The sequence below is a fragment of the Amblyomma americanum genome, chromosome 1 (genome assembly GCF_052857255.1).
Source record: "Amblyomma americanum isolate KBUSLIRL-KWMA chromosome 1, ASM5285725v1, whole genome shotgun sequence".
In the NCBI taxonomy this organism is placed as follows: Eukaryota; Metazoa; Arthropoda; class Arachnida; order Ixodida; family Ixodidae; genus Amblyomma; species Amblyomma americanum.
In genome coordinates this window covers 3342373-3358401 of record NC_135497.1, presented here as the reverse complement: position 1 = coordinate 3358401, position 16029 = coordinate 3342373, and the positions used below count along the sequence as shown (strand labels likewise).

Sequence of the window (16029 nt, the reverse complement as noted above, 5' to 3'; positions counted from 1 at the left end):
AGTCCGCAAGTGCATTTTACTGTTTCGCTCACTCGTTGAGGTTCAGAACACAGGACACTGGATCCTTGATTTTTTTTTCCATGCAATAATTCACCACCGTTCTGGTTGTAGTTTTAATCGCGAAAATTTCGTGATGCTATTAAATATCACGCGCTCAAGGTACGTGTTCTTATAACGCTACTAGATTTTATAGCTACCCTTCCACTGTTGGACATTCATGGCTGATGGAATGGGCGAATGTAGCATCAGCTGCACAGGAGTACGACGCCCACTATTTTCAAAATGAAGGCCATTCATGCAAATCGCCTAATAGTGTGCGATTTTCTACCCATGGTGTCAGTGCTTATTCTTTGTACAAGTTCACTTAAATTGGTTGCGCCATTAATTATAATGGCCACCCCATTCTGTTACTGGTTCTTCTAATACTCGCTTATAAAAGCTTTGGTTTTCACTACTAATTAATGCAGACCTCATAATTGAGTTCAGTGTCGCTCCTGCCTGGTCTTAGAAATGACTTTTCCTAATTTAAGTTTAACGTTAACGTAACCACGACAAATAAATGCATGTTTAGAATTATAAAATGCTAATTTTGATGCAGTTAACAACGCAACGAACTTAGCTTTTAATAGAGCATTCATTTCGGGCTTGGACGCACATTCTCAGATGGGACATATTCAGTAATAAAATAACAGCTGTTATGTTCACACGATACATATATGCAGAAAATTGCCCCGTTTACACTGTACTGGTGCTCAAGCGATGGAAAGAGTAATTCAAAGGTACCGTACTGCGCAGCTGTCTGCCAGTCTTTGAGAGCTGCTCAGTGATCACGAATAGTGTCCGCATTAAAATAATAACTGAAACCGTCCAAATTACTTCTGCCGCATCAGCGCGCCCTAATTCTCACAGAAAGGGAAATGTCGTTTGTGTCCGCGTCGGCGGACGTACGTAGGTCTCTATAATCTGTTTGTATGTTCCCATAGTTTTATTTATTGCCTTCTTTTTCCTCCTTTACTTGCTTTAATGCTTTTTTTTCGCGCTTCCCTTTTCTTTCGCCTTCGTGATGACTGATCAGTGGTTGTAGTGCGCGCTCGGCTGCTGACCCGAAAGATTCGGGTTGGATCCCGGCCACAGCGGTCGCATTTAGATGGAGGCGAATTGCTATAAAGGCACGCGTGTACTGTGCGATGTCAGTGCACATCAAAGAACGTACCCCAGGGGTTCGAAATTACCCAGTGGCTACGGCGTCCTTCGTAACCTGGGTCACTTGTCCCAACAGCGACTCAGGTTACGAGGTTAAACCCGAGGTTGAACCTCATAAAACCGATCCAAACGGTTCACTTTTACAAAACCTCCGTTCGTTCCCTATACTCTTCGTCCACGCCCTTTTATTCTTGCTTTTCCGTCGTTTCGTGCTTTTGCCGAGTGGTTTCACCTCCTCCTCGAGCTTCACTGCTCATCGCTTGTAATCGCAAACTTTGTCCGCGTTCGATGGCCGCCTACTTGCTCTGCAGCGCACCTTCCCTGCCCCAGATGGCTTTTTTTTATTCGAAAAGTGTGCCATGAGGCATAAGTTGAAAAGAGGGGAAGGAGTGCGGAAGATAGAAATTTAAACGAAGGAGTGAAGACCCGTTGCGCTGAGGTAGACGCAGAGGTTGCCGATGAAATGATTGTTTTTTGCTCTATGTGCCTTTGGTTGGCAATGCATCCTCACGGTGCCCCGCTCAGGCGGAATGTTTGCGGTCGGCTGGGTGTGGAGTGGTACCCGCGTTTTGTAGACTTTTTGCATATTTTCATGTCTCCGAGGGACGCGCTTACCCGCTTTTATTATCCCAACGAGCTTAACGTGCCCCCCTTTCCCAACGACAACGCTCAAACTCGCTGAATGCAGCGGCGCAGCAACGCAGACGGCCCGTTTTTCCCCTCCAGTATTCGACGGCAGCGCCGCGCGCGGCCGACTGCTTTTTCTGCTTCAGCCACTGATCTCCGCTTCAGCGCCTCCCATTGAAACTGGCTTCGCTCTTGCCACTACAAGGCCTTCTAGAACACTGTACTACGGGCGCTGCGAGGAGTTATAGAACGAAAAAAAGTATAAATGTTGAATTAGCCCACATGCTTAACTTGTTGCAATACCAGCCCCCGTAGCTTTCCACGTGAAAACAAGGCCGCGCTACTTCCGCTCGCACCGGTCAGTTTCCGGCCGACTATCCGGCGGAGCGAACGGAATGCCGCACGCCGCAAACAGATCGCACGGAGTTTGAGCCAGTGCACGTGATTGTGCGTTCCTGTGTACGCTCTCACAACAAGACACAATTATGGGCGCAGACGTAGCCGCCGTCTCCATTGTAAGCGTCTTCTGGGTGGTCGTTGGCGCTGTAGTGCCATGGTTCGTCCGGAAAGGCTCGCATCGCAGGTGAGTCTCTCTCGGAGGCTCGGTTCCTCACGGGCGGTTGATGCCAGTGACTTTATGACGCCTATATCGTTTTTATTCGCAGCCTTATTCAGGCCATGATTGTCACCACGTCAATATGCTGCTACCTTTTGTAAGTCTAGTCGATGCAGTCGGCTCCAGTCATGTGACTGCCGTCGTAAAGCGCGCTCTTCTCGCCCCAACAGCTGGCTGTGCACCTACATGTCCCAGATGTATCCCATGGTCGGCCCAACGCTGAGCAACAGCACCGTGGTGCTCATGGACGCCTACTGGTCGCACAACGCGTCTAACGTGTGATGGGTAAGTGTGCGCAAGACCCACCCACCTTTTCTCAGTGTTTGCACGATCGCTGTAGTCCATTATTAGAACGGTAAATTGTTAACAGTTGGAATTGTTGATGCGAGCGCAGTGAACGAAAAAAAAAACAAACTTCCTGCTTGCGTGAAGTTTTCTAGAAAAAAATACTGCACAAAAAAAACGGGGGGGGGGGGGGGGGGTCTTTCTCTCAGCAGCATTCTAATGAAACGTTAATCAGTATTTGCCGAGCAGCTTTTTGCTCCAGTGGATATTTGTTTTCAAACGACAACGTAATAAAGGTCATAAATGACAGAAATGCTGCATATTAGCAGCTCAATATCTTCCCATCTAATTTTCAACACATGAATATTTATCACATTTGTAGCATACGCAAATTTCGTTTGAGGCGCACTTCGTAGTTCAAAGTTCACCGTAATCACCAAAACATGACCCATGGCAGACTGGTGCTGTGTCACCAGAGTTCTGTGGGTAGTTTTTTTTTTTTAAATCGTCACACAAGCAGGCAAGTCAAACAGAAGTATTGTTTTATGCATTACATTGCACTCATACCAACAATTATTAACAATGTACACTGTTGAATATGGAGGACTAGGGTGATTGTCGCAAAAGCACGAGACCCCCACCTTAGAGTAAGCACCATTACTCGTAGAACATCAACAGAGCCTCTCATTATGCTTGCAGACCAAAGGCGACGCAAGTGCCTCCTTGTTATCAAGATGGTCATTCAGACAAGAACAAGTTCAGCGAACACTGCTTGGTGCATCGTGCTCTTCCGTTTACATGGTGACCTTTCAAGTGCCTTGTTTACCTTGTTAGAATATTGTCAGCATTTTTCCAGAAAAACTGGCAAATAAACATGTATATGCAGTTTATTAGTGCACATTGAACAAGTGGGTTACTCACAGTAACACACCCTACATTTAAAAACATTTCATAGTGCTATGTCAAAAATGGCTCTGCAAGCACCACATGTATGTACACAGCACAAGCCATAAAAACATTCTTCCATGTAGGCCACCAACACTGCTTTGCATAAGCAGCAGCATTCACAAATGCTACTGGACATAGCATCATGAAATTGAATGCTAAGTATGTTCTGAAGAGGCGCTTTGGCAATAGCTGGCAGGCGCAGTCAGTCTATTGCCCTACTTTTTCACTCTGGAGCCCCTTGAATAAAAACATTGCCCAAGGCCTGCAGCAGGAACCAACCTTGTGTGGCTTCTGGTCACATGACCAAAATTTATTTTTACACTCCCTGCGGCAACCACGTGGAAAGTGCTCAGTAGCAGAAGGGCCAGTTTCTTTTGCTCAGCCGATGGGGCAGAGCAGGGTAGAAAAATTGAAAACCTTACCTAATGTGACTACCACTGCAAATGTGCTTGGATACCCACCACTCACAGCCTAAACTGGGCTGTCCACCATCGGAGAATGCACCTAGAAACAAACTTGCAGGCGTCGTAAATGTGGAATTTCTCAAGTGCATTAATGCACCAATGCCTACAGCACTAGACATGTGTCGCAAGGTCCACAGTGGTGCCCTACTTTCTGGTGAGGGGCGACACACGCACAAACCCCTGCAAGGGAGGCGGTGGTGTCGCTGCATTGGCAGATGGCGGACAGAGCCCACTGGCAGCAGCTGCGCAGTTTTCATGCAGCAGTTGAGTGCTGCCCGTGTTGTACAGCTGCACCCTGGGCTGGGAGGCCGACCGACTGCTTGGAAGCTGCGGTGTAAGCCCTTGCAGGGCATACAGTTCCTTCAGTATTAGTAGCACCGTGTCCTCAGATTCCCTGCAAGGTACAAATGACCATTTGTGAGTAAAATGGGCCTCAAACACGCACTCTTTCGAGTGGATGCTCACGCAAGGGGCTGATTCTTGGGGAATCTATAACACTCAAGATGAGGGTAGTGCAAACTGACAGCTTTGTTCTACTGCTGTTAAACCATGAAATGCATATACAGCATCAATGTTCTTAGAAACTTCACCACTAGAGAAAGGGATGCATGATTTAGTGTTACAGCACAGATAATCTCGTAAGAAAGACTTCATGAGGAGAGTAGACGAGACTCTGTTCGACTGCAGTGGTGCACAGTTTTAAGGTACCGCTTCTGCTTTTCAGTTTTTGCAAGTTAATACCCTTGCATAGTCTTTGCAAAGCAAAAAAGCTATCAGAATGAATTGCCTGAAGTTTGATAAAAAAAAATTAACAAAATCTGCATTTTGAAGCGTGGGAAATGCATTCACAAAATGATCCATAGCGCAGCAACAAAACAGGGGACAAACACAAGCGCTTGTGTTTGTCCCCTGTTTTGTTGCTGCGCTATGGATCATAACGCATACCCAATAGCCCGAACCATCACCTTGTTAGGCATTCACAAAAGTTTATTTTTGGCTGAAGACAAATAAGACAGCTGATATACTTTTTTTATTAAAGATGTTTGCCATTAGGCATAATGAGAAAAGGAGAGGGGATATGGAAGAAAGCAGTGTAGACAAGCCTCGCTTACAAAGTGGCAAAAGTTCTCGATAAAGCGATTATCAAGTGTCCTCTTGCGATAGTTGCCTTCAACGTCCCATCGCAGGCCAACCTTTCTTAGGAAGCGTCGTCTCATGAAGGCTGTACTCGAGTGGTTTTGTGCAGACTCTACTGTGTGACAGAGCTTGCTGCCGCCAAAATCCCAGCAGTTGTGGCTCCTACATTCACTCAGTGGTGCGACACCATGGACTTGAGCCACGACCTAGATTCTAGTCTGCTCCGTACCCCACCACAGCAACAATGCAGGCACTGTGAGAGTAAACTCTCCATGCATTTCTTTCGTGGCATTTGTCGCCCAGGATAGCGACCAAGTGATCTGTGTTGACTTTAAATGAAATCTTGTGCACCCCTGGTCACGCTTCCTCCACGGCCACGTGTCCAAGAGCGTCTCTAAAGTTTGGCTGGTCTACATTACAGGATGTTCCTCACTTCTCAGTTCTGGCCGCCGCGGTACCTCAGTGGTTATGGTGCTTGGCTGCTGACCCAAAAGACACAGGTTCGATCCCAGCCGTGGTGGTGAAATTTCGATGGAGGCAAAATTCTAGAGGCCCGTGAACTGTGCGATGTCAGTGCACGTTAAAGAACCCCAGGTGGTCCCTCATAGCCCGAGTCACTCTCGGCCCGCAGCTTGCAAACACGATACTGCTGTCTCTCTGCTGCCACTGTTGCACTGTCATCTCACCTTTGGAGCAGCCGTCATATTTTCGACATGAGTGACTGATCGAGCTAGTTAGCAATTCATAGCCAAGTATGAATGCAGAAACCGCACAACAGGCATGTGCACCTTTCCTGTTTGGCATGTCTTTCACCTCCTTTTCCTTAAAATCCCTTGTATGTGCACGCAGAGGTGCGGAATAAAAACTTTGGCTGTCCTTTACTCCTTCTTTCACTTGCGTCACTGGGTGGCTGAGGTGTTCACCAAGAAGTGAGAAAGTCACTGCGTCTATCCTTTTTTCAAGAACATTTTTATTTTCACCTGTGTATTTGGGCAAATTTTATGGTACTTACGCTTACAGTGGCACCATCTAATAACAAATAAAGCAACCAATCCAGGCGGCTGTGACTTGGCAATACAAAGAGCTTTTCATACATGAGAAGGCTCATTGCAGAGTGTGAACCATAGTAAAGTATAGCAAACAGCTTTAAAAGAAATGTAGAACTTCTGTTCAGCTGCCAATGGTTAAAGTGGCTTCACTGCTGCAGCGACATCAGCAGAAAACTACTCGTTTTTTTCCTGCTGAAAGCTGTGGCGCTCTCTAATACGCTTTGCTTATGCACTTGAGTTGGATGATGTGAAGGATTTTTGTACTGAAAGAAGCACAGGAGAGCATGGAAACCATATTAAAATACACGACATGCTTTTGAATGCAATGTAGAACATCCGCTGGATCACCATGGCAATGGCTTAGGAGATGTCCAACAACCACGCGGCGACAGCCGAGTGGTTGGAGGCATCTGGTTGCACACAAAAGTGGCAACAAGAGCTGTACTCCTACATAAAGAAGGCAGACTGGCACCACAAAAGGTAAGCAAGGAGCACTTTTTTTCAGCACTTGTAGTGGCCATTTCCCGCATTTAGCCACTGTCTGATGGTAAAAAATGCAAAACAATGGCCATCTAGTCTGGATTTCGCCCAACTATGCAAATCGACTGTCATTTCCCCCCTCCCTTTACTTCATTTGTTTGTCGGCGACCAATTCATGTTTGGTGACAGTAATTCTTTCTCCAAAATAGACACGAGTGTGATGCTTGTCCATACCACACACGCATTTAATTCAACAAGTGCACTTTGCGCAGGAATATGTCACTAGTGAAAAGGGAAGCAAGAATTGGAGGAAGAACTTCACTTAGGCATGCCAGCAAGCAGACGCTTCAAACGAAGAGAACTACTAGATCAGGACAGTTGGTCTATGAACTTGCTGGCAGTTCTTCCACATACAATAAAACCTCGTAAACTCAAAGGGCTGGAAAACAATCATCCAAAGGTTGCATTATTCAATGACCAGAAAACTACTCAAAATCGCTCAAGTTACGTAGTGAAAAAATGGGCAAAAGGGTTTGCTGCCACGACGCTGGTGCATAACGTCTCAAGGGGCAAAAATGGCGAGTTCTGCTATATCTTTCGATTCCTGAGCATCTAAAGAATCTATGCTTACGATTCATCTAGCACTAGTTCAGGCCTGGGAAAATGAGCCGGGAATGTCTTTTTTTTTTTTTTTTGCAAGGCACACATGGGACGCAGAACAGAGCATGGCATTGCGGCCCTTGTTGGTAACGTTGTTCTTCGCTCCAATTCACATGTTCTGTTTTGCCAAGAGCTCAGTTAGACATGTACTGCAAACAAGAAACGGCAGACTTGCAATTTTAGAAACAGCGAGGTATAATCTGCTAGAAAAAGGAACCTCGAGCAAAGGTAGGTGCAAACACCCACATGTGTCCTTCGATATGTGGCCTTTCCCCTGAGAGTGCCATGGGTACTGTGCTCTAAACCTAGAACCAGGTGCAGTAATAACAGGTAATTTATCTCCTTATGAAAGGGGGCGGCAGCTCTACCAGTGTGCAGGGCCACCTTCCAGTACTTCTTGCAAACTGAGTGCAAACTGAGCCAGTACGGTAACACAAACAGTGGCAGCTACTACTGTGTGTCCTACATGAAACAGACCGGAGAAACCGGTGTAATCCTTTGCCTCAGCTGTGTGAGAAAAGCTCAAACAGCGGCAACCCTTGCTGTTCTGTTCATAAGTTGACCTTGGCCCAAATGGCATACAAATGAAGACCTCACCAACGAGGAGATCATGGCAACTGTCACCGGCGCGGACAACAACGAACAGGAACCTTCGCAAGTTATAGTAAAATTGTAAAAGCTCATAATTCGACGTACATTAATTTGGAAATCTGGATAATTCGAACCGCCAGCACTGTCCTCACCAACATCCATGTAAGTCTATGACACACTCTAATTCGGACATTACGGGTCTTGCACTGGTTAATTCGAACGGGCTCTTGAAGGGGGGCTGCATCCAGATATGACTGGCATGGTAAGCAATCGACGAAATAGCCCTGTTCAAACCTGAATTTTATGCTGCAGAATCATTCGTGCACCCGAGACGTGCGTACAATACCAAGCATGACGACAAATGCACGCCCCATCTCGAAATCAGTCAGACCGCATAGTTATGGGGTTTCGCTTTCCTGGGCTTCGCGCAAGCACGTAGCAGCCAGCTAAATGAGCCCTGCTGCGCACAGTTTCGGGCGCTGATTGGCGCGGTTGTATTCGTCCATACGGCTCTTTCTCCGGTTCTTCCAGTGCGCCGAAACTGCGCGCTCATCACGTGCTGCTCGCAGTTTGAGCAGTGAAGCCTCCTAAAATGAGGCACTGCCGCTTGTGAGGGGTGTGATGCAGTGGCAGTGGAGCTCACCGTGAAGATTGTTGGGGAGGCCCTTACCACTTTTGAGCAGTTCTGCTTCGACGCTCCCGACAGCATGCATGCAATAAAGCATTTATGAAAATGAAAAAAAAATAAATCGTGCCGTTCTCATCACAAAAGCAAGCAACCATTGTCCAGTCTTTCACCAAACAAATATACCGTGATGCAATTGGTTCTAGTTAGTTTTTCAGGATCATTCGATAATTTGAACATTTTTCCGACCCCAGAAGTTCGCATTTACAAGCTTTTACAGGCATTAGAACAATCAAAGCCCTCCAAGTCTTTCCTATAAATAAATACACTAAAGTTTGTAATCTTTTCTTTCTTTCAGCACAGCCCACTTATAACAATTATTGGTTATAACAACGATGTTTCCATGGCACTTCATTATTGCTATGAGTGGGTTTGAGTGTACTTCAATATTGATCAAACATGTAACCTTCATGCAACTTTGTCAGCCTCAGAGATCTGTGGATTTTTTCACATTTCATCATCGCGCTTGTACTTGTGTGATTGGTATGTGGTGGCGATACCTGTATTTTGGTTCTTGCTCTTTTCTACCTTACAAGAGCTTTGTTCTCAGTAAGAGTGGCATTTTTGTGATTAGAAGCTGGTATTCTAGCGATACAAGCTAACTTCAATTTCTCCTCAGTGTCCCTTTAACCCATAATGCCAAACTTCCGGAAATAAGAAATGTTTATGTCACTTCAGAATCAACCTTTTATTGACAGAATTATTTGTTTCCACACAGACTTTTGAGCCATCTCGCATGTAGAGGACACCACTAGGCAAATGCCCTATGTACTGCATGAGGTAAAACTTGCATCATTTGACATCGACTCTAATTACCATATTTATCATCACATGTGGTGGTTTTCTTACAACAATGTGCAAATTGCTTTCCTTGTGGAATCGCAATGCGGTAGAATCTACTCACTGCGTCCAGAGAAGATTAGCAGCTCTTTCTAAATGCACACAACGTAATGACTGCAGAGGAAAAGTTTAGAACCTCGTGAACCTATGCTAGCGGGCGCAAGTTTATGTACAGCAAACTTTGAAGAATTATTAAGCAAAAAAAAAAAACGATTACCTACAGGTAGGACACTAGGCATATATGGGTTAAACAGCCCCAGTGTTGTGTGGATACTGCTGTTGGAGATTGGCATGCATTTTCAACGCCGGCTGTAATAAGGACGATAATGTTTTGCAAGTGAATTTGTGTGATTGCTTTGAAGCAGTGCTTGGAATGGTCGAGATTGGTGAGTGCCATAAGACAGCAGTGTCATTTTTCAACAATAGATGCCACTTCGCACTTAGCCCGAACACTAATGAAAGGGCGATGATGTGTTCGACATAGCTGTTTGAAGTGAAAACTGGTGTGTCATTCTTTTGCGGTTGATAATAAAAATATTCCATGCATAATGTCTATGTGAGTATATGCTCACTCATGGAAAAAAAACAAAATTCCTTCTAAGTGCAAGCTCATTATAATGATGCCATGGTTGAGGCAGGTGAACACTGCTATAAAAATTGAAAATTAAAAGGTAATATTGATGTGGACGTCGGCTCGAAGCATAAGACATGAAGTGCAGCTCCAGTGACAGTGCAAAGAGTATGAATGTGCATAGCAGCCAATATCTATGTTAATGACCTTGTCTGTTTGTGTGTGTGGTTAAGTTTTGCATTTGATGTAATCTCCACTGTAGAGAAAGCCATAACACATGCTAGTGTGTTATGGCTTGCTCTGCCATTTTAATGTTCAGCACAGCTCGAACATTGTCACACTGCTAGCCAGGTGGTCAGCACCCGTTTGCACCTCGCGCACTCATCGATAGTGCCCCAGAACAAGTGACATAGTCAGTTGTAGTTTTCCATCAGCCATCCTTTGCTTATGTCAACTGCAAAGGAGCGAAGGTGGTGAAAATGGCGATAGCTTTATTCCCGGCATTCGTCTTTGTACACGACACCAATGTAGTGCGAAAAAGCCACCCTAGCTGGGGTTTGACCTTCCACCCGTGCGTGCTGCAGTGCTTAGCATGGAAACCAACCTTAATGACGTGTGCAACTTTTCTTTTTTTTGCGGCCTCCAGAATCACCGCAAGCGGCTCCGAAAAGTGCTGAAGCTACAGAAAAGGTCTCTCCCATTTTCTTTTCTTTCGCTGATTAAACTTTACTTCTCCAGCGTGAGTTTTTAGTGAAATTTTATATAACAAATTTTGGCTATATGGAACTATTCTGCGACTTTTTAGCTATTCGCTATAACGAGGTTTCACTGCATCAGCCTTTTTATTTTTATGTGAGTACATCATTACTTATAGTATGGGAGATTTCTTTCGCTTCTTCAAAAACGTTTTAAGCTCGAACAGATAATTTCAAAAAGTATATTTAGCAAGCTATTTTTGATGCATTACATTTCAGTATGAAAATTTTCTGCTCGGATATGAAAACTTCATATCAAGGACAGTCTGAAAAACAGCCTTTTTTTATGCAGTGTCCGAAAAAAATTTCCAGCTGAAAAGTTTTTTGGTTACTATTTAAAACTTTTAGTGGCTAATTTATAAACAAATTTCAAGCATTTTGTAGATTCCAGAATGTTTCCAATATTTTTTCTGCGAAAAAATATTGTCTTGTGATATAATTTTTTTTAATTTGGAACTTTTTTGTTTGCCAATTTATTTTTGCAATATTCTTATTTTTGCAAATCTTGCTCGTACAATGATGAGACACTGCAGAAACCAGAATTATCATTGATGATATCACTACGATGCGTCAACCGGTTCCAGGAATGAACTCCGGACCAGGACGAATTTTTCTTTAACTACGGGCTTCTGAGATAGCTGTATAGCTTTTCTTTGCAGCCGTAAGGCTGCACTTGGGTGGATGCCAATGAGTAATTACTTCCCTATTACAAATCTACTCCACCCTTGGGGATTCTCCTAAACATTTGACCAGCAACAAACAAACAGCCGATAAGCAGAAAATGAACCCTGGGGGCAGACAGGTGCCCATGTTTCCCGTTGAGGTTGCATAAATTCATCGGCATTGAAGTCTGATGATGCAATATTGTCATCAGAGTCACTGCTACTTGATGCATCAAAAACATCTGCCACAGATGCAGCAGAATTGCGCAAAGCAAGATTTTTCTGAGTGTGCGCCGTTCTGCGAGCACTCTGTGCCGGAACCTCAACTCCAAGGGCATTTAAAAAATTGTGGTCTTGCAGGAAGAGTACCGACTATGCAAGAAACCAATATAGAGTATATAAATAACCCACTGGATGGCGCAAAAACTTCTTGGCGGCCCCAGCAGCACTGTAATCGCGCTTCGGATCCATCAATCGCCAGAGATCGATGATTACATAGTGACGTCGTAACGAAAGAGTAAAAAAAGGCGGAAGGAATGCAGTGGTGATAAGAGAGCATTAATAAAGGGTATATAGTGCACAGAATATGGAAAGAGATAATTGTTTGCTAGTGCAGTTCTGTATGTGAAGGCAGAGATCCACTCGGAGCTGGAAACACCAGAGGGCCGCCTAGCGCTTGGTGCCCTCAAGAAAACTATGAATGAAGCTCTACTGGGAGGTGTAAATTGGACAGGTTTCAAAGTCTGAGAAGCGCTGAGTAAAAAAATGCTTTAAGGAAGGCTTAAGAACAGCTGCTGTGGTGGCTCAGTGGTCATGGTGCTCGGCTGCTGACCCGAAAGATGCATGTTTGATCCCGGCGGCCACATTTTGATGGAGACAAAATGCTAGAGGCTCGTGTACTGTGCAATGTCAGTGCACATTAAAGAACCCCAGGTGGTGGAAATTGTCCACTTGGGCATCCCTCATAGCCTGAGACGCTTTGGAACGTAAACCATAAACCAAAAAGGGCAAGTAGAGTATTTACATACCTGGGGAGCTGTGAGGCTCACAACAAAGTATATGCCGCTCAGAGCAGAGGAAGCTAAATGGATGGTAAAGGAGAAAGGGTCAAGCTCTCCCCATTCATTGCATGTCCATAAATAGACGAGACTCCTGAGCGTGCTCAAGGTGGCTCTCCACTTCCCCCACACACACAAACCGAAACGCTCCTACAGCTGAGTCTCCATAACGCAACACACCAACTCATCGCGGCTCACAAGCAAGCGCAATGAATGTGACTTCCCCAATCCTCCTTAAAAATCTGCATACCCGCTTCCCCACCCCACGACCCATACACTCCTTTGAAAAACCCACTTGACAAACACTAGGGATCGGAACCTGATGCCGTGTGGGTGGATGCGGCCTCTGAAACTGCTACGCTTCCCCTCCTCCACGCTTACTCACACGGAAGCCTGGTATGCCTTCCTGACTCCTTCTGCATTCTCAGCTCATCTGGGTGCCTGCTCACTCCCGCCAATGAGGCCACCAATCACCACGCCCGAGATCATATAAACCAGGCGGTGGCCGACTCAGAGCCGGGCTCTTACCGGGAGATTATAGGGCCGAGTGCAGGTCTAACCCAACCCCACCTGTCCCTGGATAATTACCACCAGGGCTTCTGGAGACGCCTTCAGACCCGCACACTCCCGTACCCCTATATCCTCTCCCAGATCCAGGAGCATATACCCAGCACCCCCTAGACTTGAAGGCTGAAGCGCTCCTACTGATCACGTGATGCATGTCAACATCTGGAGGCCGCCGCGGGAGGCCGAGGAAAGGATGGGTCGTTGACATGTTTGAAAGCTTTTGTAGCAGGGAAGGCAAGCCGTCTTCGCAGGTTATTCATACGCACTTGAACCACATGGCAATCCCGAGTTCTCATTTGGAAAAAAACATTTGCTAAATGCCAGGATAGGTTGCGACAGCATTATGTCTGTTGAACGAAAACTCCCAGTTACAAACAAAACTTTGTTTCCACACGTTCTGGTCACTACTTTGTCACGCGGATGAGAGTTGTGAGGTGGCATCCGGCGAGCTTTTTTTTTTGCCAATATTTCGTTTTTTCTTGCCATAGCAGGGCCTACGTGCTACGTGTCATGTAGGCCTACGTGCTGCTGTTGTACTTGACCTATTGCGGGATTTTGTGCGCCTGCTGTGCCTTGCGATGGGTCCTTACGACGGGTCACTGTAGCAATGGAATGGCTGTGACGATGCTATGCCAAACAAATCAAATTTATTCAACATCATTAATGCGGGAGGGCACAGTCAAAAAGCCAGTTAGTGGCTTGACAGGGACTGTGCCCCCTGTACAAAGCAACGGTAGCACGCACACTTTGACACATTGCTAATAGTCAAAAAATGAAAAAAGAAATATAATAAAGAGGTACGCACTTCACAAGTATATTAAATGTACAAAAAAATAACAAGTGCTGTGCAGTTCAACATAAGGTCTCTTCGATTTGGCTGCACCAGCTGCACTAGTTCCGTCAAGTTCCTCAGCGGTGCCACGAGTGTGCAGCATCAGTTCAAGTACAGTTTGGCACTGGCAGCTTCCAAAACGAATAGTCAAGTGCAGGCCTGGTTGTCTGCTAGACTTGGCGTCGCCACCAAATTACAGCCAGCTGCATGCTGTTGACATCAATGTCCACCAAAATCTCTAACTACACGAAGAATTTTCAAGCAGCAAATCACAATAACTGTTGCCACGAACCAGCTCCAGGAAATCGTCACGGAGAAAAAGAGTGGCTGCATGTATATGCACAGATGATTTACATGTGCTGAAGTGCTGCTCATGGGGCTCAACTTCACCACTTAGGTTTACACTTGTGACGCCACAAAGTTACCCACATCCTCCTTTCAAGAATGAACAGCCATCATTTCACTTAAACCATGATCAAATCTTCTCCGACCCACACATGGGAGCCGCCATACTGCTGCACTACACCTGCACTTCCAATGCTGAGAGTGCAAGCCAGCCAAGAACTTGTGCTGCACTAGGCTGGCACTTTTGCAAAACGAAGACGGGAGTGCTGCACTCTTTGAACTGCAAGCACAGCCAAATCGAGGAGATCTATAGTGTTCAGCACATCTGTAGACATGCCCGCTAAAAAAAAAAATTGCCAACATGCACACAAAACCATCACAATATATTTTACAAAGCAATGTAGCAAAACACAAATATTAGTGAGGATAAAGTTAAGCTGTCTATTGAACTGTATGCCACATGAAATCAATGTAACGATGAATGCTTCACGTTCCGGTTTAACATGTTGGGAATTAGATACCCCAGCATTTGTTTGCCATAATTAGTACGAGGACGAGGTATTACCATGATTCATTCATTCTAGTTGTGTAAGGATTAGTTCTCGCTGTCAATTCTGCCAATGTATTAACAAAATTGTTCTTGTCCTGCGGTATGATACCGACACATTAATATCTCATGATATATTTTTGTGACTGGCATAATTTCGAGTGGACGGCATGTAGGTTCAGCATGTGTGTTAAATGGTATGTCAGGAATAATACAAACTGCTTTCTTTTGTAATTTTTGCAATTTAGCAATGTTTGTAAATGTGGTGGTACCCCATATTTGGTGGCTGTAATTTAGGTGAGAAAGAGTGAGTTGTAGATTAGCTTCTTAACTGCAACGGGCAATAAATAGCGAACCTTGGATAGAATGCCAATGGTCCTCGAAAGTTTAATACAAAGGTTATGTACGAACATAAACATCCCAAGACATATTTTCCTGTGTTATGGCTCCAAGGCTTTTTATTGATGAAACTGTCTCCACCCAGCAAGAGATTCGGTATTGCGCCCATGATTTTATTTTTAGCCCTGAATATAATCAATTTGGTCTTTGTTGGATTGATTGATAGCAAAGAGGCTCTGCTCCAGTGAAATAACCTTTCAAGAGCTGCGTTCGCGTTTACCATTAATTTTGAGACAGTGGTGGCTGTAAAAAACAGACTCGAGTCACCTGCATAAATAAAAACTTCGGCACTTTCACAAAAACCAAACTGAGCATCTGTTAATACAATCTTTGTCCATAAAGTTTCGAGACTGATTTATTTTCTTCTCTATAAATGGTTCACCAAAACAAATGGTGCGTATGTGTAGCGCCATCTTTTCGGGCTAAACTGCTATTTATGTCAATTGCTGTAGCAGCCGCTAGATGGCACTACATGTAGAAAAATACGTTGTCACTAGTCGTCTGCGCATTCTACTGTGAGTGAATGTGGAGAGATGGACGTCCACCTCAAACAGCGTGTAAACATAAAATTCTGTGTGAAGCTTGGCAAGACAGCCACACAGACGTATGAGCCCCTTCGTGACGCTTGAGGCGAGACATTATTGCGGGTGCGAGTTTTCGAGTGGCACAAGGGGTTCGGTTCGTTTTGGGGAGAACGTAAGTGGAAGA

At 45.0% G+C, this 16029-nt stretch overlaps 2 protein-coding genes across 4 annotated transcripts in view; one reads left to right on the top strand and one right to left on the bottom strand.

Annotated features, from left to right (window-relative positions):
- The first annotated feature begins 2005 nt into the window (after positions 1–2005).
- On the top strand, positions 2006–3621 carry LOC144108883 (V-type proton ATPase subunit e 1-like). Its single transcript, XM_077642118.1, has 4 exons — positions 2006–2413; positions 2496–2543; positions 2617–2731; positions 3431–3621. Exons 1-3 carry the CDS (start codon positions 2316–2318, stop codon positions 2726–2728), a joined length of 258 nt encoding a protein of 85 aa, XP_077498244.1. The 5' UTR covers positions 2006–2315; the 3' UTR covers positions 2729–2731; positions 3431–3621.
- The window catches only part of PAPLA1 (Phosphatidic Acid Phospholipase A1), a 142541-nt gene continuing 130112 nt past the window's right edge, over positions 3601–16029 (bottom strand). For all 3 annotated transcript variants that reach the window (XM_077642100.1, XM_077642094.1, XM_077642107.1), the window contains one exon: positions 3601–4537. In XM_077642100.1, coding sequence (XP_077498226.1) covers positions 4288–4537 — 250 coding nt within the window. In that variant the 3' untranslated portion in view covers positions 3601–4287. The remainder of the gene's footprint in view (positions 4538–16029) is intronic.

Excerpts from the sequence above, each read along its gene's own strand:
- LOC144108883 (XM_077642118.1), top strand. The coding sequence starts at position 2,316 with ATGGGCGCAGACGTAGCCGCCGTCTCCATTGTAAGCGTCTTCTGGGTG. Across the intron at positions 2,414-2,495 it reads CGGAAAGGCTCGCATCGCAG|CCTTATTCAGGCCATGATTG; the intron begins GTGAGTCTCTCT and ends TTTTATTCGCAG. Across the intron at positions 2,544-2,616 it reads TCAATATGCTGCTACCTTTT|CTGGCTGTGCACCTACATGT; the intron begins GTAAGTCTAGTC and ends TCGCCCCAACAG.